This window comes from Oncorhynchus kisutch, linkage group LG19 (assembly GCF_002021735.2).
Source record: "Oncorhynchus kisutch isolate 150728-3 linkage group LG19, Okis_V2, whole genome shotgun sequence".
NCBI classification, from domain to species: domain Eukaryota; kingdom Metazoa; phylum Chordata; class Actinopteri; order Salmoniformes; family Salmonidae; genus Oncorhynchus; species Oncorhynchus kisutch.
The window spans coordinates 16,431,302-16,455,035 of record NC_034192.2 but is presented as its reverse complement, the minus strand read 5'-3'; the positions used below and the strand labels follow the sequence as shown (position 1 = coordinate 16,455,035).

Here is a 23,734-nt window from a genome sequence, read left to right as displayed (position 1 = left end):
CTAGCCTTCCGCTCTGCGTCTTATGAAAGTCATAACGTGTGTGTGTGAGTGGGTGGGTATTCCGCAACACACCACTGTGCACACTCAGCCACCATCACCCATGGACTAGAGGGACAGAATGAACACAGGCACACAGTTCACTCTCCTCACGTCCCCCTCCACCGGACTTCACATCTGCACACCTTGTCAATCTCTCTCCTCCTTCTCGTCGTCTCGCTCTTTTCTATATGAATAAACAAGGGAACGCTGGAGGTTCTGTCACTCACCCTCCTTTGATGTAGTCGAGGAAGGTGACCTCTATATCCACCAGGAATGAGAGCAGTGTTACCTGGAGACCATATTGATACAAGGATGGAACGGGCTTTTACAATAAAGACCATGACTAAACCAAGCTCAAATCAATGTTTTAGTTCCCTGTTCTAGAAGCGAAAAACATGAAGAAGATAAAGAGAACGAATGGACAGTGTCCGTTGTGGCTTACCGTTCCAGAGTTGAGGTATTTTTTCTTTTTTCCTTTCTTCTTTGGATTTACAACCTGTAGACAAAACAGCAGCCTTGTTACACAATTCAAACACACACATGGATAGTCTGATTATAAAACAGTGATACACAAAGATTTGTCTCTCTCTATGATGCAATCCTTGACTTGAAAGTGCAGCAGACAGTGTTTTAAATCGGAGCGGTGTTAACTTGTGTTAAATTAAACCTTGGAGGTCAGCAGGCCGTGTGTTAAATTAAACCTTGGAGGTCAGCAGGCCGTACAAACCCTCTGGAAGAAAACATCCGATAAGTCCTAAATGGCACTGTCGTGTCTTGACTATCATTAATGTGGATGACTGTTATTTTACAAAATAATTACATAATACCGCTTTCAATTATGCAATTAAATGAATCATTTGACAATTAATTAGGTAGTAATCTAGGACACCACGGGAAAAGTTACTTAACATCTCCCGACTAAACTCTAAAGATATAAATATCTATTACATCAGTCACAGTCGTTTCATGAATTCTTATTTACCTTCAGTCTCATTCTAAATGTGGCAAAATGATCTGCATAAACCCTAGCATAAATGATGAATCAGCAATGTACAAATTGGCTTAATTATTTATTTACTAACTGACTAAATAAGCAAATCACACAGAGTTACATAAACACACACAGGATAGCTTACACATTGAGTACAACACAATGAAAAGTCCCTAGTGGACAAAATCGATATGATGGCTTTGTTACACAAAGGAATTCTAGGAATTCCGTACATACAGCTGATAACTATGTTCATGGAAATGTGACTACTTTGCACATGAACGGCCGCTCATTCGAAAGAACTGCAATGTACATACAGTTGAAGTCTGACGTTTACATGCACTTAGTCATTAAAACTAGTTTTTCAACCACAAACTATAGTTTTGACAAGTTGGTAAGGACATCTACTTTGTGCATGACACAAATCATTTTTCCAACAATTGTTTACAGACAGATTATTTCACATATAATTCACTGTATCACAATTCCAGTGGGTCAGAAGTTTACATACACTAAGTTGACTGTGGCTTTAAACATCTTGGAAAATGATGTCATGGCTTTAGAAGCTTCTGATAGGCTAATTGACATCATTTGAGTCAATTGGAGGTTCATCTGAGGAAGTATGTCAAGACCTAGCTTCAAACTCAGGGCCTCTTTGCTTGACATCATGGGGAAATCCAAAGAAATCAGCCAAGATCTCAGAAAAAAACACAAGTCTGGTTCATCCTTGGGAGCAATTTCCAACCACCAGAAGGTACCACGTTCATCTGTACAAACAATAGTACGCAAGTATAGACACCATGGGACCACGCAGCCGTCATACGTCTAAGGAAGGAGACGCGTTCTGTCTCCTAGAGATGAACGTACTTTGTTGCGAAAAGTGCTCATCAATCCCAGAACAACAGCAAAGGACCTTGTGAAGATGCTGGAGGAAACAGGTACAAAAGTATCTACATCCACAGTAAAAAAAAAAGAGTCCTATATCGACATAACATGAAAGGCCGCTCAGCAAGGAAGAACCCAGTCCTCCAAAACCGCCATAAAAAGCCGGACTACGGTTTGCAACTGCACATGAGGACAAAGATCGTACTTTTTTTTCCTCTGATCTGATGAAACAAAAATATAACTGTTTGGCCATAACGATCGTCGTTATGTTTGGAGGAAAAAGGGGGAGGCTTGCAAGCCGAAGAATACCATCCCAACCTTGAAGCACGGGGGTGGCAGCATCATGTTGTGAGGGTGCTTTGCTGCAGGAGGGACTGGTGCACTTCACAAAATAGATGGCATCATGAGGAGGGAGGGATATGTGGATATATTGAAGCAACATCAAGACATCAGTCAGGAAGTAAAGCTTGGTCGCAAATGGGTCTTCCATCTTTATTTGTTTATTTTTTATTTTTCCTTTATGTAACAAGGCAAGTCAGTTAAGAACAAATTCTTATTTTCAATGACGGCCTAGGAACAGTGGGTTAAACTGCCTGTTCAGGGGCAGAACGACAGATTTGTACCTTGTCAGCTCGGGGGTTTGAACTTGCAACCTTCCGGTTACTGGTCCAACGCTCTAACCACTAGGCTACCCTGCCGCCCCTTCCATATGGACAATGACCCAAGCATACTCAGATACACCAGCTCTGTCAGGTGGAAGGGGCCAAAATTCACCCAACGCATTGTGGGAAGCTTGTGGAAGGCTACCCAAAACGTTTGACCCAAGTTAAACAATTTAAAGGCAATGCTACCAAATACTAATTGAGTGTATGTATACATCTGACCCACTGGGAATGGGATGAAAGAAATATAAGCTGAAATCACTCTCTCTACTATTATCCTGACATTTCACATTCTTAAAATAAAGTGGTGATCCTAACTGACCTAAAACAGGGAATCTTTACTTGGATTAAATGTCAAGAATTGTGAAAAACGGAGTATAAATGTATTTGGCTAAGGTGTATGTAAACTGTACTGTATATATGAAAACTGTATATATGCAGCTCTGTAGCAGCATGTAGTCAGATGTCTCTCCTGTTTGCAGTTACTATTCACACATTGTTTCTCAATTAAAAAGCCTGACTTAATGCATCAGCAGTCACAGTATTGTGGAAATTGTTTTTATGGCTTCATTTTTTATTAATATCAATGAGTATGTAAAACAAATAATTAAGTTGAGGTGTTATAGAATGAATAGACATTTATTCGTATTGACCCTGTGAATGGCATTTGACTGGTCAGTTCATTCAGCATCTTCATGAATGACATCACCACGCAGGTTACACAGGGCAGCACAGATTCAAAGTATTTTGTCCATTTTTGGTGAGAGGTTGATTGGCACTGTCTGTGAGATGATTGGCTGGAATTGTTCAATTGACCTTCCTCTCGTGTAGCAGATCACGGATTGTGAAGCCCCGGGTCAGCCATGACCTCATCACTTGGACAGAGGTACTCCAGGATCTGATGTTATATATTTGTCGCTACATCTACCTCCATATGCAGAGGAGATGAACAAATCTAGAGCACAAAGTGCAATGGCCACCAGGTACTTGATAGTGTTCTGGGCGAAGTAATGGCTGAACGACTCTCCCCTTGAATGCCGATTCTTTCACTTCTGTAAAACAGTTTCTGAGCAGTCAATAATGCAGGTTGATCCTGAGTAGTAGTCCTTAAAAAATTGTAGCATTGTAGCACGGATGGTCTCCCTTGGCAACCACGGAATATACTCCCTCAGATTCTCTTCCATCATGTCAATCCAATAACTAATCTCTCGACTGACAATCCTCTGGGAAACACCAAACCTTCCTGTTAGGTACTGCTGCAGCAAGTTGAGCTTCAGCTTCATCAGTGTCATCAGGAGTTGGTCTGTCAGGTCTAACTGAAAGCTGCCTTTGTAGATGGGTAGAAGATGTTCCGCCAGGGTAGAAAAGGCAGCAAGAGACAAGCCTGTATGCAGTCGACAGAGTGCTTCGTTCCTCAGCAGGGTTTTGAGGAGAGGTGCTGCTGGGCACTGTGTCCCTGCCTCACAGGTAGTGGGCTTTACATGATCACCTGAGCTGTAGTTGTGATCACTTAGAGATGGGTCCTTCCCATTGGGTTTGGGCATCCTTCTCTGAAGGCATATCCATTCCTTCCATCTGTGTTGGCTAATCCCCATTTTCAATTTGGTGAACACTTGAGCCTGTTGTGCCATCTGTTAAGAAATCAGTATGGCTTGTTAAACAAGTCAAATGGACAATTCATAACAAAACCCCATACTGCATGGACGCTCCTAATGATATTGAATAATCCTAATAATTAAGTATATATAAAATGGGAATTTCTTATTGAGTTGTAGAGGAAATACATTGTGCTATTATGAGACTGTGCTTAGATACAAGAGCAAAAGAGAGAGACAAAATGAGAGCAGGCAAAGTGTTCAAGCATTTGGCTTACCCGTCAATGATGACTGCCTGACCAACCCACAACACTTCTTCACGAGTGGCGCATCGTAGCCAAGCCAAGGGGGATGCAGGTCGTATGAGGCTCCAAAGGTACGTTCAGATCGGTTGGTGTTCAAAAAATATTGCTGTTCTAAAAACGTCCTCCTCTACATCCAATTTTGGTGACAGCCTCGTACTGAACATATAATGCTTGTCATGTTGATCGATTTTAGGACTTTGCGTGGTTCTGTCAGTGTAAACCCATCAAGCTCTCAACACAGCTGGTGTGTTTACGTACATATTCAATCTCACCCCGTCCCAGTCTGCTGTCCCCACATGCTTCACAATGGCCACCATTGTTCCCGTACCCAAGAAGGCAACGGTAACTGAACTAAATGACTATCGCCCAATAGCACTCACTTCTGTCATCATGAAGTGCTTTGAGAGACTAGTCAAGGATCATATCACCTCCACCTTACCTGTCACCCTAGATGCACTTCAATTTGCGTACCGCCCCAATAGGTCCACAGACGATGCAATCGCCATCACACTGCACACTGCCCTATCCTATCTGGACAAGAGGAATACCTATGTAAGAATGCTGTTCATTGACTACAGCTCAGCATTCAACACCATAGTACCCTCCAAGGTCATCATCAAGCATGAGGCCCTGGGTCTGAACCCCACCCTGTGCAATTGGGTCCTGGACTTCTTGACGGGCTGCTCCCAGGTGGTGAAGGTAGGAAACAAAATCCCCAATTCACTGATCCTCAACACTGGGGCCCCACAAGGGTGCGTGCTCAGCCCCCTCCTGTACTCCCTGTTCACCCATGACTGCATGGCCACGCACGCCTCCAACACAATCATCAAGTTTGCAGAACACACAACAGTAGTAGGCTTGATTACCAACAACGACGAGACAGCCTATAGGGAGGAGGTGAGGGCAGTGTGGTAAAGTGTGGTGTAAGGAAAACAACCTCTCATTCAACATCAACAAAACAAAGAAAATTATTGTGGACTTCAGGAAACAGCAGAGGGAGCAACACCATCCACATCGACGGGACAGCAGTGGAGAAGGTGGAATGTTAAGTTCCTCAGTGTACACATCACGGACAAACTGAAATGGTCCACCCACACAGACAGTGTGGTGAAGGCGCAACAGCGCCTCTTCAACCTCAGGAGGCTGAATAAATTTGGTTTCAAATCAAATCAAAGTTTATTTGTCACCTTACAGTGAAATGCTCTAACCAATAGTGCAAAAAAGGGTATTAGGTGAACAATAGGTAAAGAATAGGTAAAGAAATAAAACAACAGTAAAAAGACAGGCTATATACAGTAGCGAGGCTATAAAATTAGCGAGGCTACATACAGACACCGGTTAGTCAGGTTTGTCACCTAAAACCCTCAAACTTTTACAGATGCACAATTGAGAGCATCCTGCCGGGCTCCATCACCGCCTGGTATGGCAACTGCACAGCCCATAACCGCAGGGCTCTCCAGAGAGTGGTGTGGTCTGCACAACACATCACCGGGGGCAAACTACCTGCCCTCCTGGATACCTTCATGACCCGATGTCACAGGAAGGCCAAAAAGATCATCAAGGACAAAAACCACCCGAGCCACTGCCTGTTCACCCCGCTATTATCCAGAAGGCGAGGTCAGTACAGGTGCATCAAAGCTGGGACCGAGAGACTGAAAAATAGCTTCTATCTCAAGGCCATCAGACTGTTTAACAGCCATCACTAACACAGAGAGGCTGCTGCCTACATAGACTTGAAATCATTGGCCACCTTAATAAATAGATCACTAGTCACGTTAACAATGCCACTTTAATCATGGTTACATATCTTGCATTACTCATCTCCTATGTATATACTGTATTTTATACCATCTATTGCATCTTCCCTATGCTGCTCGGCCATTACTCATCCATATATTTATATATTCTTATTCCATTCCTTTACTTAGATTGTGTGTATTAGGTCGCTTTTGTGGAATTGTTAGATTACTTGTTAGATATTGCTGCACTGTCAAAACTAGAAGCACAAGCATTTCACTACACTAACATCTGCTAACCATGTGTATGTGACCAATGCAATTTGATTTGCTTTAAAAGTACCACTTTTGCATGCGCTAGCCGTTGCCGGAAATAGAAACACAATTGCAACTAACTCGCCACCATCACCGTAACGTTCCAGAATAAGGCGAATAAAGGAAGAGGGTGCTATTTGGGACACAGCCCAATTTACACAGGATTTACAACCCTCTGCATCCTTGGTGGAGATTGGAGGGAATAAGTAAGGAAGGGCACATTTGCCTTTGAAGGGGAGACTAGCTGTTTTATTGCATCTGGCTTGTAAAATAAAATGGATATTATCGCGCCCTCCATGGTTGTGCATGCACGCCCATAACAAATACACAGACAAGGACAGTGGCACTTGGTTTTCCTTGTGTTGTGTTCAGTAACTACTCTGGCAAGAGTAGATGTCACATCAAGTCAACAGATAGACAGAGAGGACCAGGGAGACAGGAGCTTCTCACAAGCGCCGTGTGTGTTTCACAAGTAAAGGAGAAGATGGTGATTGTTGGGCACGATGAACAACCATAAGCAGTGTGTGTGTGTGTGTACAACAGATCGGCCCCATCCTGGGTAGTGGGTGATGACTGTTAACAGCTGGACAGATGGTTAAGGGAAGAAGGAACACATACACAAACACACAGACAGCAGTGATGTGGAACCTCCTCTCTTAAATTGTACAATTTACAGTGAAGGGAAAAAAACAAACCAGAGAATATGTGAGGACCCAAGAGCTGTGACTTGGGAAATGATAGATTCTCATGTCCCAGTGCCAGCATCTGGAATGACAACACACAATCACAGTGTGTGTCTGTGTGTCTTCCTTCTCCCATTAGACAAACACCAACTACTTAAAATAAGGGTCCCCCTGTGTGGTTCCCACTCAGAATATTGTTTGTTAATGAACAACTGTTCAGTCTTATCTTAGGAGACGGAGTGTGGAGGCTGGCCATCCATCAACATTTCCTCACTTTACGTCAAACTCTGTTAATTAAAATTCCAGGAGAAATGACATGACGAATCGCTCCAGAGGAGATTTACTAAATGTGCTTCTGTGTAGGTGAGTGACGTTAAGAGAATAGAGATAAATAATATCCCATTCCACAAAGCACACATACATATATAAACATGACGCATGCACACATGTAGACACACACACACACACACACAGACAGAGAGAGACAGACACAGACTTACCTCATACACATTGAACTGGGACTGGCCTCTGGATAGCTCTCTGTAGCTGGTAGTGAACTCTCCTATGAAGTCATGGCTTAGGACACAACGCACAAAACAATCATTAGTATAATCATAGCATTTCAAATACACAACTCACACATTATAAAGTCAACCCCTCTCCAGATAGTCTAGTGTAGGGGTACGCGCAATGCCGTGGGGGTACACCAAATAAAAATGTAAGTCACATTTTTTTTGTAAAGAAATAGATGATTATATATTTTGTTTTCGCTTCACATTTTCAAACAATACATTTATATTTTCCAACGGGGCTATACATTTGGGTGAGTTTTTTTTCTCCCCTCGCCTAAGTAGCATCGTTTCACTGCCAAAGATAAAATTCAGCGAAATAACACCGCAGGTCAAATACAGGTAACCTAGTCAAATAATTAACATCCAATCACCTTAACCGTTACTCTCTTGCAGAAAACCTTCACTGTTGTGCAGACATTTAGAAACTAAACATGACAATTTGAAAAATACGCCACAAGAGTATTTTGAGCGAGAACAAAGATGACTTTCTAGTAGTAAGACATGAAAGCAAGAGATACCATTAACAAGAAGGGGCTAAAAGTGTCTTATATGGTGAGCTACCGAGTGGCTAGGACAGGCAAGCCCCATACTATTGTGGAGGACTTAATTCTTCCTGCTGCCGCGGATATGGCTAGGACCAATGCTGGGGGAAAAGGCCAAAAACTATACAGACAATGCCTTCATCAAACAACACTGTTTCACAACGCATCAGTTGACATGGCAGGAGATGTTTAAAAACAATTACTGCTTCGCATACAAGCCAGTGAATTCTATGCGTTACAGCTGGATGAGTCAACAGAGGTGGCCGGCCTGGCACAGCTCCTGGTATATGTCTGTTACGTTTATGGGGGGTCAATTAAGAAAGGATATTTTTAAAGAACTGGACAGCTTTGTGACATCAAATGAACTTTGGTGGTCAAAATGTGTTGGTATCTGTACTCATGGTGCAAAAGCCATGACAGACATAGTGGAGTGGTAGTAGTGGAGTTGGGTACACTGCAGCATCCACAGAGAGGCTCTTGCTGCCAAGGGAATGCCTGACAGCTTGAAATATGTTTTGGACACTACAGTGAAAATGGTTAACTGTTAAAGCAAGGCCTCTGAACGCTCGTGTATTCTCTGCATTATGCAATGATATGGGCAAAGGACAAAGTATAAAAGGACAAAGTATTGACACATTTTTTGAATTGAGAGACAAGCTTAAAGTTTAAAGTTTTGTTTACTGACCATAATTTTCACTTGTCTGACCGCTTGCATGATGACGAGTTTCTCACACGACTGGCCTATCTGGGTGACATTCTTTCTCGCCTGAATGATCTGAATCTACGATTACAGGGATTCTCCACAACTATATTCAATGTGTGGGACAAAATTGAGACGATGATTAAGAAGTTGGAGCTGTTCTGTCTGCATTAACAAGGACAACACAGGTCCTCCCATCATTGTATAATGTTTTGTATGCTAATGAAATCAAGCTTACGGACCATGTCAAATCTGATATAGCGAAGCACCTGAGAGAGTTGGGTGTGCAATTACGCAGATACTTTTCCAAAACGGATGACACAAACAACTGGATTTGTTATCCCTTTCATTCCCTGCCTCCAGTCCACTTACCGATATGTGAACAAGAGAGCCTCATCAAAATTGCAACAAGCGGTTCTGTGAACATGTAATTTAAATCAGAAGCCACTGCCAGATTTCTGGATTGGGCTGCGATCAGAGTATCCTGCCTTGGCAAATAGCGCTGATAAGACACTGATGCCCTTTGCAACCTATGTGAGAGTGGATTCTCGGCCCTCACTAGCATGAAAAGGAAAGTATAGTGCCATGAAAAGTATTTGCCCCCTTTCTGATTTTCTCTATTTTTGCGATTTTTGATACTGGATGTTATCAGATCTTCAGCAAAAACCTAATATTAGATAAAGGGAACCTGAGGTTTACAAATATTTTTTACAACTTTTTTATTTTTTATTAACAAAGTTATGCAACACCCAATTCCCTGTGTGAAAAAGTAATTGCCCCCTTACACTCAATAACTGGTTGTGCCACCTTTAGCTGCAATGACTCCAACCAAATTCTTCCTGTAGTTGCTTATCAGGCTCTCATCTCTATGGAGGAATTTTGGCCCACTCTTACATGCAGAACTGCTTTAACTCAGCAACATTTTTGGGTTTTCAAGCATGAACTGCTCGTTTCATGTCCTGTCACAACATCTCAATTGGGATTAGGTCTGAACTTTGACTAGGCCATTCCAAAACTTCAAATATGTTGCTTTTTAAGACATTTTCATGTAGACTTGATTGTGCGTTTTGGATCATTGTCTTGCTGCATGACCCAGCTACGCTTCAGCTCACAGACGGATGGCCTGACATTCTCCTGTAGAATTCTCTGATACAGAGCAGAATTCATGGTTCCTTCTATTAAGGCCAGTCATCCAGGTCCTGAGGCTTGGGGATGCTTTGCTGCCTCAGGACCTGGACAACTGTCTTAAAATAAAGTGAATTTGGAAGCAAAGAGATGTTTGGTAACATTTGACATAATGCGGACAGGTATAAAGAGGAAATGAGAGAGGGAGGGAGAGTATGGTGTAAAGAAATACCCCCATTGCAATAACCTTGCCCACTAAACCCATAATATGAAATGATGATGCTCTACTGCTGCTCCGCCCTTGGCCCCGCCTCTATGTTTATAGCCAATCCAATTACCCCACTTCAACAACAACATGTCAACCTGTGTTGAATGAGTCAGCATCCAACACAGCTTCCTTACCTTCTAGAAATATAGATTAGGACTACTTAAAGTGGCATCATTGAAATAACACAGTGATTACATCATGCTAATGAAGGTGCTTTTCAATAAAGATTCAAATGAAATTACCTTCCATCTCTGTCCCAGTCGTAGCATTCTATCTTGATCGTTCTAGTAGGGTGAAAAATAACAATATATTAGAAAAATATTTATTTCGTTTTAACAGGCCAATTATGAGCACAAACTATGATCATGACACTGTACATTCCCCCCAAACTAGTTTCAAGATGAAATGTACAGTAATAGTATACTGAAGGAGGATAGTTTACAGTAATCTATATCATGTCTATAAATGGTTTCCAAAATAACAAACGTTAGAGAGAGAAAAGCAGTGCTCTTCCACCATCACCCATCCCCTCAAACTGAAGAATCGTTTTCCCATAACAAGTGGCCATTCTCCATCACCAGAGCCAAGAGATAAGTAGCTGACCGTGGCTGTGCGTATTTCACCCAGCACCAATTTCACCTCACTTTTCAGAGAAAAAAAAAGAACATAATGAACAGCTGCTTAGATCCTGTAGGTAATCATTAGTTATAGATCACCACCGGGTCAGAAGTCACAGGTTAATGAGTTTCCTGAAAGGGGTCGTTAAAAAGGGGTACGATGATAAGAGGCACACTCCGGCATTGTCAGACCACAAAGACAGACACAGAAACACGCACTCTGCTCATCCTCCCACTAGATGGAGTGAAGGATGAGCCCATCACCATCCATCAAAGCTGACTGAAAGGCTGAGGAGATAAAGCCATCCATTCCTGTAGTAATCAACCAGAACCCCCCCCGGGACTTGAGGGAGGTAGTCCTGCACTGCCTCACAAATGGCATCCTATTCCATTTGTTATGAACTACTTTTGAGCAGGGCCCATGGGCTCCGGTCAAAAGTAGTGCACTTTGGAGTAGGGTGCCATTTGGGAAGCACATCTACTGTGCAGAGGACAGCACGGGGGACGACCGCTCATATTAACTGCAGTGGAATTTATTAACTACCTCATTGGAAGACCTTTACTGTATTGAAGCCCAACCTAAAGATGCTCTGAAGACAACAGGAGTGACGAGTTGACAGGACAGACAATGGATTTGCTGCTTCTTCTGTAGTCCCCGGGGTGGAGGGAGAAGTAGGTATGCGTGTGTGTGTGCGTGGGAGTGTGTGTCTCTAACAAGAGTCTATCAGCGGTGGTACTATCAGCAGGGGGACACACAGCTCTCTGTTGTTAGCGCTCTACCTTATCTCTCATCCCAGACCCCCAGAGACTCGCACTCTCACTGTGTGTGTGTGTGCGTGCGTGCAAGTGCGTAAATCAATATATATGAGTGTGTGTGTAAGCATTAATTTCTGTGCTTCCTTGGCTCCCCACACTCTCCGCACACTGATAACAATGAGCTCTCTCTAACTAACCTCCTAACAACTCAGAGAGAGTCAGGGCCCAGCTCTGCTCCAATCAATGCAGCCTGACAAGCTCAGACCATCCATCTGGGGATTTGTGCCTTATCACTGGCAAACAAGCCCGCTGACAACTGGAGATGAATACAAACACAATCCCTGAGATGGGATTGCAGATCCTATACACACACTCACTCGATACACACACTCACTCGATATCAAACACACTCACTCGATGTCAAACACACACTCACTCGATATCAAACTATTGCAGCTTCTTACACCCTGGATTTAAGGGCCAATGCATCTGAGTGTGGACATGACACCTGTCTGTCAGTCAGGCATGTGAATTGACTACTCCACTGAGGGAGAATGATGATTGCAGAGAGGAAGGCTATTCATAAGCAGACCAAGCATTCAATTCTCTGTTCGAGTTCATTATAATAACTTCTATTTGCATTTAATAGGTTCACAGCAACCTTAGCAACCAAGGAATTCCGTGCATGCATGGTGATTCTTACAAAATGGAGTCCATCTAAAAAAACTGTTTTCTCCTTTTACAGATTAGATCCTGTCATCAAATCATTTTTTACAAAGCACTCAAATTGTTGAAAAAAAAAGATGATCACCATGGCCCTCACACACTTCCGCAAACCAATAAATGCCAGTCTAATCTTGCGGGCCAAACAACACACACATGTAGACACACACACACACACGCTGACCTGTCGTAGTCTCCGTTGCAGAGTGCTCTGACGGGTATCTTGAAGGCCTGCCACACTGGGTTTAGTGTGTTCTTCACCACCTCTGTCTTATGGCAGGTTGTGAACCTGGGGAAACACAGAGACAAGACAAGCCATACAATGATCAATGCATCAGTCAATCACTCTACAATATTCCTTTCACTGTTCCTCTTTATCGCCCTCTATTTCTTCCCACATCCCACACTCTCTTTCTCACTCTCTCTCCCTCTCGCTCTCATTCCCTCAGAGTGTCTGTGCAAAGTTAGATTTAGCGACACAGACCATCTTCCTGTGCTTTTCTCCAGATTTCCCTCAAGTTTAAACGTCTCTTTGACCCTCAGCTCCTTCAGATCTTTCTTCCCCTCCAAGAAGATAAATCACACACACTTAGTGATACAAACCTCAAAAGATATTGATTCCTATTTTCCGTACTTTGTCAAAAATATAGAGCGATAAAAAAAACAATTCAAATGTCATCATGATGACCAGCACAAAAAAAAATCTCTTTCAGTTCTAAGAGCAATTACCATCAACTGAGGAATACTCAGTATAATCATCATTCACCACGAGACTAAATGGTTTTAATGTGAATATAGTGCAGTGTGGAATATGAGTTCAGAGAGCGTCATCATCCATTAACTGATACACACAGAGAGAGAGAGAGAGATATGTTTGACCACTGTACAGAGAGGCCAGTGGGGCAATAGGGAGCTCTCCCTCAGGCCACTGCTCCCGCTAGGTCATCTCCTCTCTGCTCTGGCGGCTGTAACAGGTGTGTGTGTGTGTGTGTGTGTAATAAAGCCTCTCCTCAGAGGAGTAGACCTGCTTAACTGACCCCTCAGATACGTGTTGATGAGAGAGAGAAGACCCTGTAGGCTGTAACACACACACAGTGGAAAGACTGATGGATGGAATAGAAATGGAGGAGAGGATCTGAAGAAGGGGTCGGTAAAGGATACTCACGTTCCATCTTCATTGCTGCGGTAGAAGACGAGGAAAGGGTCTGACTTGCCGAAGAAATCTTTCTTGTCCAGTTTATTCCCACAGAACTGCATCATCACCGACTCCTAAAGTAACAGAGAGAGACATTGAGACTGATGAAACTGACAGCACAGCTCACTATTCACTGCAGATACTGGCGAGAGACTTCTGATCGTAGATGCAGACATTCATGCTGATCAGTCAACAGGGACATTGCAGGACACGGCAACTCCACTCAGCATCAAGGTGAGAGATATGATAGTAGATCCAATATAATTGCATGTATATGCCATGGCAAAGTGTTTATTGATTGATGCTGTCCTTATGTGGGTAGGATGTTTGGTTTGGGGAGTTAACAAGGGCAGTCAGCTTTTTTTTGGAATGGGATACAGCCCAAAACTCCCTTTCCCCTCCATATCCCCTGCCGTCACTACTCACCCTGCAGTTTCCCATCTCTTCTGCCTTAACAATGATGTTTCCACACTTCTTTCCAGGAAGGCCCCTGTTGAAGACAAAAGAGAGACACCATTCATTGGTACACTAATGGACTATATGGGCAGTAGGGTCTAACGGAAACCCGGTAATGGTGATGTCTGTGAAGGTTCCTCTGTCATAATAAACCTCTTCCATCATGCCATGGAAAACTTGAGGGAGTGTCCCAAAACACCTCGAAAGCCATGCGATACAAGTTGACCTTAGAGAGAGCAGGTTTGTACCCCTGTACAGAGAGGCCAGTGTGTGTGTGTGTGTTTGTCTGTGCACCTTCCATTAAGCCTTCCCTGACCCGACGGTCAGCAGAAAGCGAGACACCGTTTATCCAGGTTCCGTCCAACACACTAGAACCAACGCACCCAACTTACACAGGCCCCTTTGACAATACATCCACCATCCCTCCAAGAAACAATGTTCAAGTCCTGTCAAATGACAAAATAAACTTTCAAAAACGGAACCACTGAGGCTTAAATTCAGAGAAAAAGAGTCATCTTCAAGATGCTGATGACTAGCGCTGTCATAGCACTAGCCAGGCCCACCTTGCAGAAGTGTACGCAGGCAGTCATTTGGGCAGCCTGAAATTGGGGTCGAGGACCCCAGCATAAGAGTAATACAAGTCCCCTTAACAAGACTGAAGGAGAGAGCTGATAGACCTACCAAAAGGACATGGATCCGGATGGGTTTTTTGTATCAGTTCTTTACATTGGGAAGAACAGCTATCTGTTTTTAACCCTGAAACCAATAGCCTACCTCTTCTGAAGGATGGGAGTAAAATTGCAAAAGAAGGAAAATGTAAATGTTTCTCTCTCTCTCTCCCCTCCCACATTTCAACTAGGTCATTTGTGCTGTCCAGTGTTCCCTTCCATTTCCTCCACCATGAAATCGACCCATTCTCCTCATTGCAATTATGTAAGAAACAAAATGAAGACACATTAGGATTATGTTCCATATGGCCAGTGTAGCAAGAGTAATTGTGAGAGGAAAAACTGAACTTCACACTTGGGAGCATTTTCACACTGATCCTAGATCAGCACCCTTAGGCCTTCACTGATATGGTATATGAACACAGGCCCAGCCACTGTTACAGAGAAGCTTGATTGTGAATGTTCTGTTCTCATCTTAGAATGCCCCCCCAAAAAAGAGAATTTAAAACTGTAGCAGTTGATTCCCCAGCATATAGTAACGAGTCATAACGAGTCACGTTAGGAAATCCTGCCGTAGACATGTTAATAACGGGATGACACACACAAATAGGATTCAGACAGTGTTTCACAAGTATTCCACAAGTCCTCTCTCATCCATTAATAGAGTACACTACTTTTGACCAGGGCCCATATGGGTCTGGACAAAAGGAGTGCCTCATTTAGGGAATAGGGTGCCATTTGGAACGCACAACAAGCGTTCGCACAATTGCTGCCCGACTAACCAGATCAGCACAATTCAGATCTGCTGCCATAATACGACCCCTATGAACGACACTGAACATCAGCTGAACTGGCTCCTCCCTATGCTTATTACAATAGGAGTGGTTGAATGAAAAAACCCAGATAAATCCCTTTATTCTCTTCGGTCTCCCCCGGTCTTTCTTGCCTTGGTGCCAACACACGCATGCACACGCAAGCAAGCAGACCAGAGCTGCACCAGAAGACACACGCTGTGGTCTCTTTGTGCGGGTGACTGTGAATGTGTACTGATGAGGGGGCCACACAGTAGGCTAAACAAAGCTCCGGTCCAATCCCATCACTTCTAATTCAGTGGGTCAGTCAGACTATAGATCAAACAAGACCATGGCCATCTGAGGACTCGCACACAGAGCTCCTCCTGGGTTGGTTGGCAAGGCCTAGTGTACCAACAGGCCTTTGGGGGTGGCAGGGATAGGGCCACATCTATTTAATAATGGGGGAGGCATAGGGTTAGTGCAGGTAAAGCAAGAATGCAGTCCACAAAAAGACAGGTTTCATGAAATGGGGTATCAGCCTACTCAGTGATACCCACAGAACCCAACTATGAAGAGTTTACACAAATATTAGCGTCATAGCTGTGGGGAATCACCTCACTATCCAGCCCATTGTGCATATTGACATTCACATTGCAACGTACATCCTTACCTTTGGATATTGGGTCCGTGAAATGGAATATCAGCCTACTCAGTGACACGCAAAGAACACAACTGTGAAGAGTTTACACAAATATTAGTAAATAATCTTATTGCAGGACTTTGACAGTCACATTAGCTCACCAGTCAACCTACTGTGTGTGTTGACATTCATACTGCAAAATACAGGCTTACCTATGGTCATCAGCCTTCTCAGTGATACCCACAGAACACAACTGTGACATGTCAAAATGCAGATTTATTGAATTGTACATGTGATCTATATTAAAAAGGACACTTTATTTAATATAAACAGGCTTTTACATTTCAATATTGGTACCCACTAAGTTAGTTTTAACAGTGGTCAAGTAGGCTACTGTGGCTATTTGATCCTAATGTAGGCTTACATTAGGTAAAGCTTTGCTTTATCTTGGCCAGGTCGCAGTTGTAAATGAGAACTTGTTCTCAACTAGCCTACCTGGTTAAATAAAGGTGAAATACATTTTTAAAATAAAATTACCAGAGTGGCCTACCATACAAAAAACAATGGAGAAAATGCATTCCATTTAATTTTAACATGGAAATAGCTGTTCTATCGTTCAGACAACAGTAGCAGCCAATGTACTCCCCCATTGCTAACTACAAATGATCTAGAACTGGGTTAATAACTCACTAGCAAAGGATATGAACAAATGTGCACACGTCGCTACATGCAGCTCTCGCTTTGATCACAAAACAAGCGCATCTGCTCATGCTGTAAAAACAGTACAGTTCAAAGTGAATGGCACAGGTCCATATACAGTGGGGCCAAAATACCAGCAATAGTGGTTCACCTTGTGAAGACTTACAGAAAACGTTTGACCTCTGTCATTGCCAACAAAGGGTATATAAAAGTATTGAGATAAACTTTTGTTATTGACCAAATACTTATTTTCAACCATAATTTGCAAATACATTCATAAAGAATCCTACAATGTGATTTTCTGGATTTTTTTTTCTCATTTTGTCTGTCATAGTTGAAGTGTACCAATGATGAAAATTACAGGCCTCTCTCATCTTTTTAAGTGGGAGAACTTGCACAATTGGTGGCTGACTAAATACTTTTTTGCCCCCACTGTATGCTGCTGCCCTCAGTGGCCACCTGGGCTGGAATAACACATTATTTCAAAGATTTGCACAAAAAAAATACCCAAAGAACAGTTGGTTTATTTCTTTGTATTATCTTTTTACCAGATCTATTGTGTTACATTCTCCTACATTCTTTTCACATTTCCACAAACTTCAAAGTGTTTCCTTTCAAATAGTACTGCATTTTCTTGCTTCAGGGCCTGAGTTACAGGCAGTTAGATTTGTGTATGTCATTTTAGGTGAACATTGAAAAAAAGGGGCAGATCCTTAAGTGGTTTTAATGGAATATGTGAAAATGAATCATCATAAACACCTTAAGAAGTAAATGCTCTCTCGGTCGCATTCACCTCTCTTCTGCTCATAAACGTATCTTCTTTTCTCATCTCTCTATCCCTCCCCTTCTCTCGCTCTTTCTCCTTTATCTCGCGTTCTCTTTCGTTCTCCTTCACCACCCCCTCCTTGGTCTGTGTGTATTCAGAATCAACACTTCGAAAACTTATAATCAAGACACAAGGATTTGCAATCAGTGTCAGGAGAGAGAGAAGCAGAATCGTAGCAACCTGTGGCGTTACTGGGGGGGGTATTAGCATACGATGCGCCTGCAATTATCTTCCCCTTCCCCCGTGGAGAGACGAGAGGCCTGAAGGGAATAACAATTATCATTAGACAACACATCCTGAGCCAGGGAAATCAATGTACAGTGTGTATTCTATTCTTTTCACCCCCAGTAGAGATACGCAGGTGAGGCCTTGGAAAGGCTGGCATTTTTAACGGAGCCAGTTAGCCCTATTCAATATTACAAAGACACTGTCATATTAACACAGTTGAGCTACTTTCCCTGATTCAGCTCAACACAATGAGGGTCTTATTCTCTGGAGACCAGAGCGGGCGACAGGATAAAGTGATTAAGGGGGCAGTTGAAATCGGCAAGGGTAATTATATTGAATTCTGCTTATATCAAGCAAACCACAATAAAGTACAAATGCAGAGACTCAGAGGTCAAGATAATTGTGTGCTTTTGAAGTGACAGGATGGCTCGACATCTGTAGCCTACCTCTGCCGCATACAATAGGGGCCTTCTAGCAGTAGTATGGACAAAAATTCAGCAGGAGGCAGACAGGTAGAGGCGCAAATAAGTTTTGGATGTATTTACACAGAGCTGGTGTTTCAAAGATGACGGTAATACTTACCAATATACAATACCAGTCAAAAGTTTGGACACACCTACTCATTCCAGGATTTTTCTTTATAGTGAATACATTAAAAACTATCAAATAACACATATGGAATCATGTAGTAATCAAAAAAGTGTTAAACAAATCAAAATATGTTTTATATTTTAGATTCTTCAAAGTAGCCAACCTTTGCCTTGATGACAGCTTTGCAGAGTCCTGGCATTCTCTCAACCAACTTCATGAGTTTTGTCCCATGGAATAAATGTGGTGGATCTTAATGTTTTTCCTCATAATCCTGGACTATCGGACCACCATTTTATTACGTTTGCAATTGCAACAAATAATCTGCTTAGACCCCAACCAAGGAACATCAAAAGTCGTGCTATAAATTCACAGACAACACAAAGATTCCTTGATGCCCTTCCAGACTCCCTCTGCCTACCCAAGGACGCCAGAGGACAAAAATCAGTTAACCACCTAACTGAGGATCTCAATCTAACCTTGCGCAATACCCTAGATGCAGTTGCACCCCTAAAAACAAAACAAAATTCTCATAAGAAACTAGCTCCCTGGTACACAGAAAATACCCGAGCTCTGAAGCAAGCTTCCAGAAAATTGGAACGGAAATGGCGCCACACCAAACTGGAAGTCTTCCGACTAGCTTGGAAGGACGGTACCGTGCAGTACCGTAGAGCCCTTACTGCTGCTCAATCATCCTATTTTTCTAACTTAATTGAGGAAAATAAGAACAATCCGAAATTCCTTTTTAATACTGTCGCAAAGCTAACTAAAAAGCAGCATTCCCCAAGAGAGGATGACTTTCACTTTAGCAGTGATAAATTCATGAACTTCTTTGAGGAAAAGATTATGATTATTAGAAAGCAAATTACGGACTCCTCTTTAAACCTGCGTATTCCTCCAAACCTCAGTTGTCCTGAGTCTGCACAACTCTGCCAGGACCTAGGATCAAGAGAGACGCTCAAGTGTTTTAGTACTATATCTCTTGACACAATGATGAAAATAATCATGGCCTCTAAACCTTCAAGCTGCATACTGGACCCTATTCCAACTAAACTACTGAAAGAGCTGCTTCCTGTGCTTGGCCCTCCTATGTTGAACATAATAAACGGCTCTCTATCCACTGGATGTGTACCAAACTCACTAAAAGTGGCAGTAATAAAGCCTCTCTTGAAAAAGCCAAACCTTGACCCAGAAAATATAAAAAACTATCGGCCTATATCGAATCTTCCATTCCTCTCAAAAATTTTAGAGAAGGCTGTTGCGCAGCAACTCACTGCCTTCCTGAAGACAAACAATGTATACGAAATGCTTCAGTCTGGTTTTAGACCCCATCATAGCACTGAGACGGCACTTGTGAAGGTGGTAAATGACATTTTAATGGCATCGGACCGAGGCTCTGCATCTGTCCTCGTGCTCCTAGACCTTAGTGCTGCTTTTGATACCATCGATCACCACATTCTTTTGGAGAGATTGGAAACCCAAATTGGTCTACACGGACATGTTCTGGCCTGGTTTAGATCTTATCTGTCGGAAAGATATCAGTTTGTCTCTGTGAATGGTTTGTCCTCTGACAAATCAACTGTAAATTTCGGTGTTCCTCAAGGTTCCGTTTTAGGACCACTATTGTTTTCACTATATATTTTACCTCTTGGGGATGTTATTCGAAAACATAATGTAAACTTTCACTGCTATGCGGATGACACACAGCTGTACATTTCAATGAAACATGGTGAAGCCCCAAAATTGCCCTCGCTAGAAGCATGTGTTTCAGACATAAGGAAGTGGATGGCTGCAAACTTTCTACTATTAAACTCGGACAAAACAGAGATGCTTGTTCTAGGTCCCAAGAAACAAAGAGATCTTCTGTTGAATCTGACAATTAATCTTAATGGTTGTACAGTCGTCTCAAATAAAACTGTGAAGGACCTCGGCGTTACTCTGGACCCTGATCTCTCTTTTGAAGAACATATCAAGACCATTTCGAGGACAGCTTTTTTCCATCTACGTAACATTGCAAAAATCAGAAACTTTCTGTCCAAAAATGATGCAGAAAAATTAATCCATGCTTTTGTCACTTCTAGGTTAGACTACTGCAATGCTCTATTTTCCGGCTACCCGGATAAAGCACTAAATAAACTTCAGTTAGTGCTAAATACGGCTGCTAGAATCCTGACTAGAACCAAAAAATTTGATCATATTACTCCAGTGCTAGCCTCTCTACACTGGCTTCCTGTCAAAGCAAGGGCTGATTTCAAGGTTTTACTGCTAACCTACAAAGCATTACATGGGCTTGCTCCTACCTATCTCTCTGATTTGGTCCTGCCGTACATACCTATACGTACGCTACGGTCACAAGACGCAGGCCTCCTAATTGTCCCTAGAATTTCTAAGCAAACAGCTGGAGGCAGGGCTTTCTCCTATAGAGCTCCATTTTTATGGAACGGTCTGCCTACCCATGTCAGAGACGCAAACTCGGTCTCAACCTTTAGGTCTTTACTGAAGACTCATCTCTTCAGTGGGTCATATGATTGAGTGTAGTCTGGCCCAGGAGTGGGAAGGTGAACGGAAAGGCTCTGGAGCAACGAACCGCCCTTGCTGTCTCTGCCTGGCCGGTTCCCCTCTTTCCACTGGGATTCTCTGCCTCTAACCCTATTACAGGGGCTGAGTCACTGGCTTGCTGGGGCTCTCTCATGCCGTCCCTGGAGGGGGTGCGTCACCTGAGTGGGTTGATTCACTGTTGTGGTCATCCTGTCTGGGTTGGCGCCCCGCCCCCCCTTGGGTTGTGCCATGGCGGAGATCTTTGTGGGCTATACTCAGCCTTGTCTCAGGATGGTAAGTTGGTGGTTGAAGATATCCCTCTAGTGGTGTGGGGGCTGTGCTTTGGCAAAGTGGGTGGGGTTATATCCTTCCTGTTTGGCCCTGTCCGGGGGTGTCCTCGGATGGGGCCACAGTGTCTCCTGACCCCTCCTGTCTCAGCCTCCAGTATTTATGCTGCAGTAGTTTATGTGTCGGGGGGCTGGGGTCAGTTTGTTATATCTGGAGTACTTCTCCTGTCCTATTCGGTGTCCTGTGTGAATCTAAGTGTGCGTTCTCTAATTCTCTCCTTCTCTCTTTCTTTCTCTCTCTCGGAGGACCTGAGCCCTAGGACCATGCCCCAGGACTACCTGACATGATGACTCCTTGCTGTCCCCAGTCCACCTGGCCATGCTGCTGTTCCAGTTTCAACTGACCTGAGCCCTAGGACCATGCCCCAGGACTACCTGACATGATGATTCCTTGCTGTCCCCAGTCTACCTGGCCATGCTGCTGCTCCAGTTTCAACTTCCACCTGACTGTGCTGCTGCTCTAGTTTCAACTGTTCTGCCTTATTATTATTCGACCATGCTGGTCATTTATGAACATTGAACATCTTGACCATGTTCTGTTATAATCTCCACCCGGCACAGCCAGAAGAGGACTGGCCACCCCACATAGCCTGGTTCCTCTCTAGGTTTCTTCCTAGGTATTGGCCTTTCTAGGGAGTTTTTCCTAGCCACCGTGCTTCTCCGCCTGCATTGCTTGCTGTTTGGGGTTTTAGGCTGGGTTTCTGTACAGCACTTTGAGATATCAGCTGATGTACGAAGGGCTATATAAATAAATTTGATTTGATTTGATGAGGAATGCTTTTCCAACAGTCTTGAAGGAGTTCCCATATACAGTGAGGGGAAAAAGTATTTCATCCCCTTCTGATTTTGTACGTTTGCCCACTGACAAAAAAATGATCCATCTATAATTTTAATGGTAGGTTTACTTGAACAGTGAGAGACAGAATAACAACAACAAAAAATCCAGAAAAACGCATGTCAAAAATAACCACTGCGCCACCCGGGAGGCCAAGTCTCTTCTTCTTATTGATGTCCTTTAGTCATGGTTTCTTTGCAGTAATTTGACCATGAAGGCCTGTTGATGTTGAGATGTGTCTGTTGCTTGAACTCTGAAGCATTTATTTGGGGTGCAATTTCTGAGGCTGGTAACTATCATGAACTTATTCTCAGCAACAGAGGTAACTGGGTCCTCCTTTCCTGTGGTCGGTCCTCATGAGAACCAGTTACATCATGATGGTTTTTGCTACTGCAGTTGAAGAAACTTTCAAAGTTCTTGACATTTTCTGTCTTGACTGATCTTCATGTCTTAAAGTAATGATGGACTGTCATCGCTCTTTACTTATTTGTGCTGTTATTTCCATAATATGGACTTGGTGTTTTACCAAATAGGGCTATCTTCTATATACCACCCCTACCTTATCACAACACAACTGACTGTCTCAATGCATTAAGAAGGAACGAAATGCCACAAATTTACTTTTAACAAGGCACACCTGCTAAATGAAATGCATTCCAGGTGAATACCTCGTGATGCTGGTTGAGGGAATGCCAAGAGTGTGCAAAGCTGTCATAACGGCAAAGGGTAGCTACTTTGAAGAATCTCAAATATAGAAAACATTTTGATTTATTGAACAATTTTTTGGTTAGTACGTGATTCCATATGTGTTATTTCATAGTTTTGATGTCTTCACTATTATTCTTCAATGTAGAAAATAGTACAAAATAAAGAAAACCCTTGAATGAGTAGGTGTGTCAACTTTTGACTGGCACTGTATGTGTGAAATTTGTTTAGATGTAGAATGGACCATTATCATGCACCTATATCGAAATGGGGCAGCAGGAAAAAAATACATGTCATCTATGTACTTAAATAGCGGATGGAGGATGCTTTTCCCGTGGTTCATTTTCATGCCAGCCAGGTAAGCTACCCTCCTGTTGTAAATATAAGCAATGTGCTTAATATTAGGAAAGTTGAGAAATAAATAAATACAGTAGGCCTAGCCAATAGAAAGCTGATGGGATCCTCCTCTTTTTAGTAGAGGCCATCACTTTGTTTTCTCAAGCAATTGCATAGCCTACGGAAATGTTCCGCAACATGAGCTCATGAAGTGTTTGATTTGACTTTCGATTACATTTGCATTGATGTCAGAGTGATTAGAGGGAAAGTACCATTAAAGTGCTGACTACCATTGGGCTACTAATGACAGCATCAGAGCTAGAAGAAGCCTAACTGACTGCCTTCATGATTCGTGACCTCCGATG

The 23,734-nt window shown here is 42.9% G+C and overlaps 1 protein-coding gene across 3 annotated transcripts in view; it reads right to left on the bottom strand.

The window, feature by feature from the left end:
- LOC109864385 (copine-8) overlaps positions 1 to 23,734 on the bottom strand; it is a 138,027-nt gene that overhangs the window by 34,489 nt on the left and 79,804 nt on the right. For all 3 annotated transcript variants that reach the window (XM_020452138.2, XM_020452134.2, XM_020452135.2), the window contains 7 exons: positions 14,136 to 14,199; positions 13,680 to 13,783; positions 12,699 to 12,803; positions 10,661 to 10,702; positions 7,712 to 7,787; positions 482 to 535; positions 267 to 328 (listed from right to left, as the gene is read on the bottom strand). In XM_020452138.2, the coding sequence (XP_020307727.1) occupies positions 267 to 328; positions 482 to 535; positions 7,712 to 7,787; positions 10,661 to 10,702; positions 12,699 to 12,803; positions 13,680 to 13,783; positions 14,136 to 14,199 (507 nt within the window). The remainder of the gene's footprint in view (positions 1 to 266; positions 329 to 481; positions 536 to 7,711; positions 7,788 to 10,660; positions 10,703 to 12,698; positions 12,804 to 13,679; positions 13,784 to 14,135; positions 14,200 to 23,734) is intronic.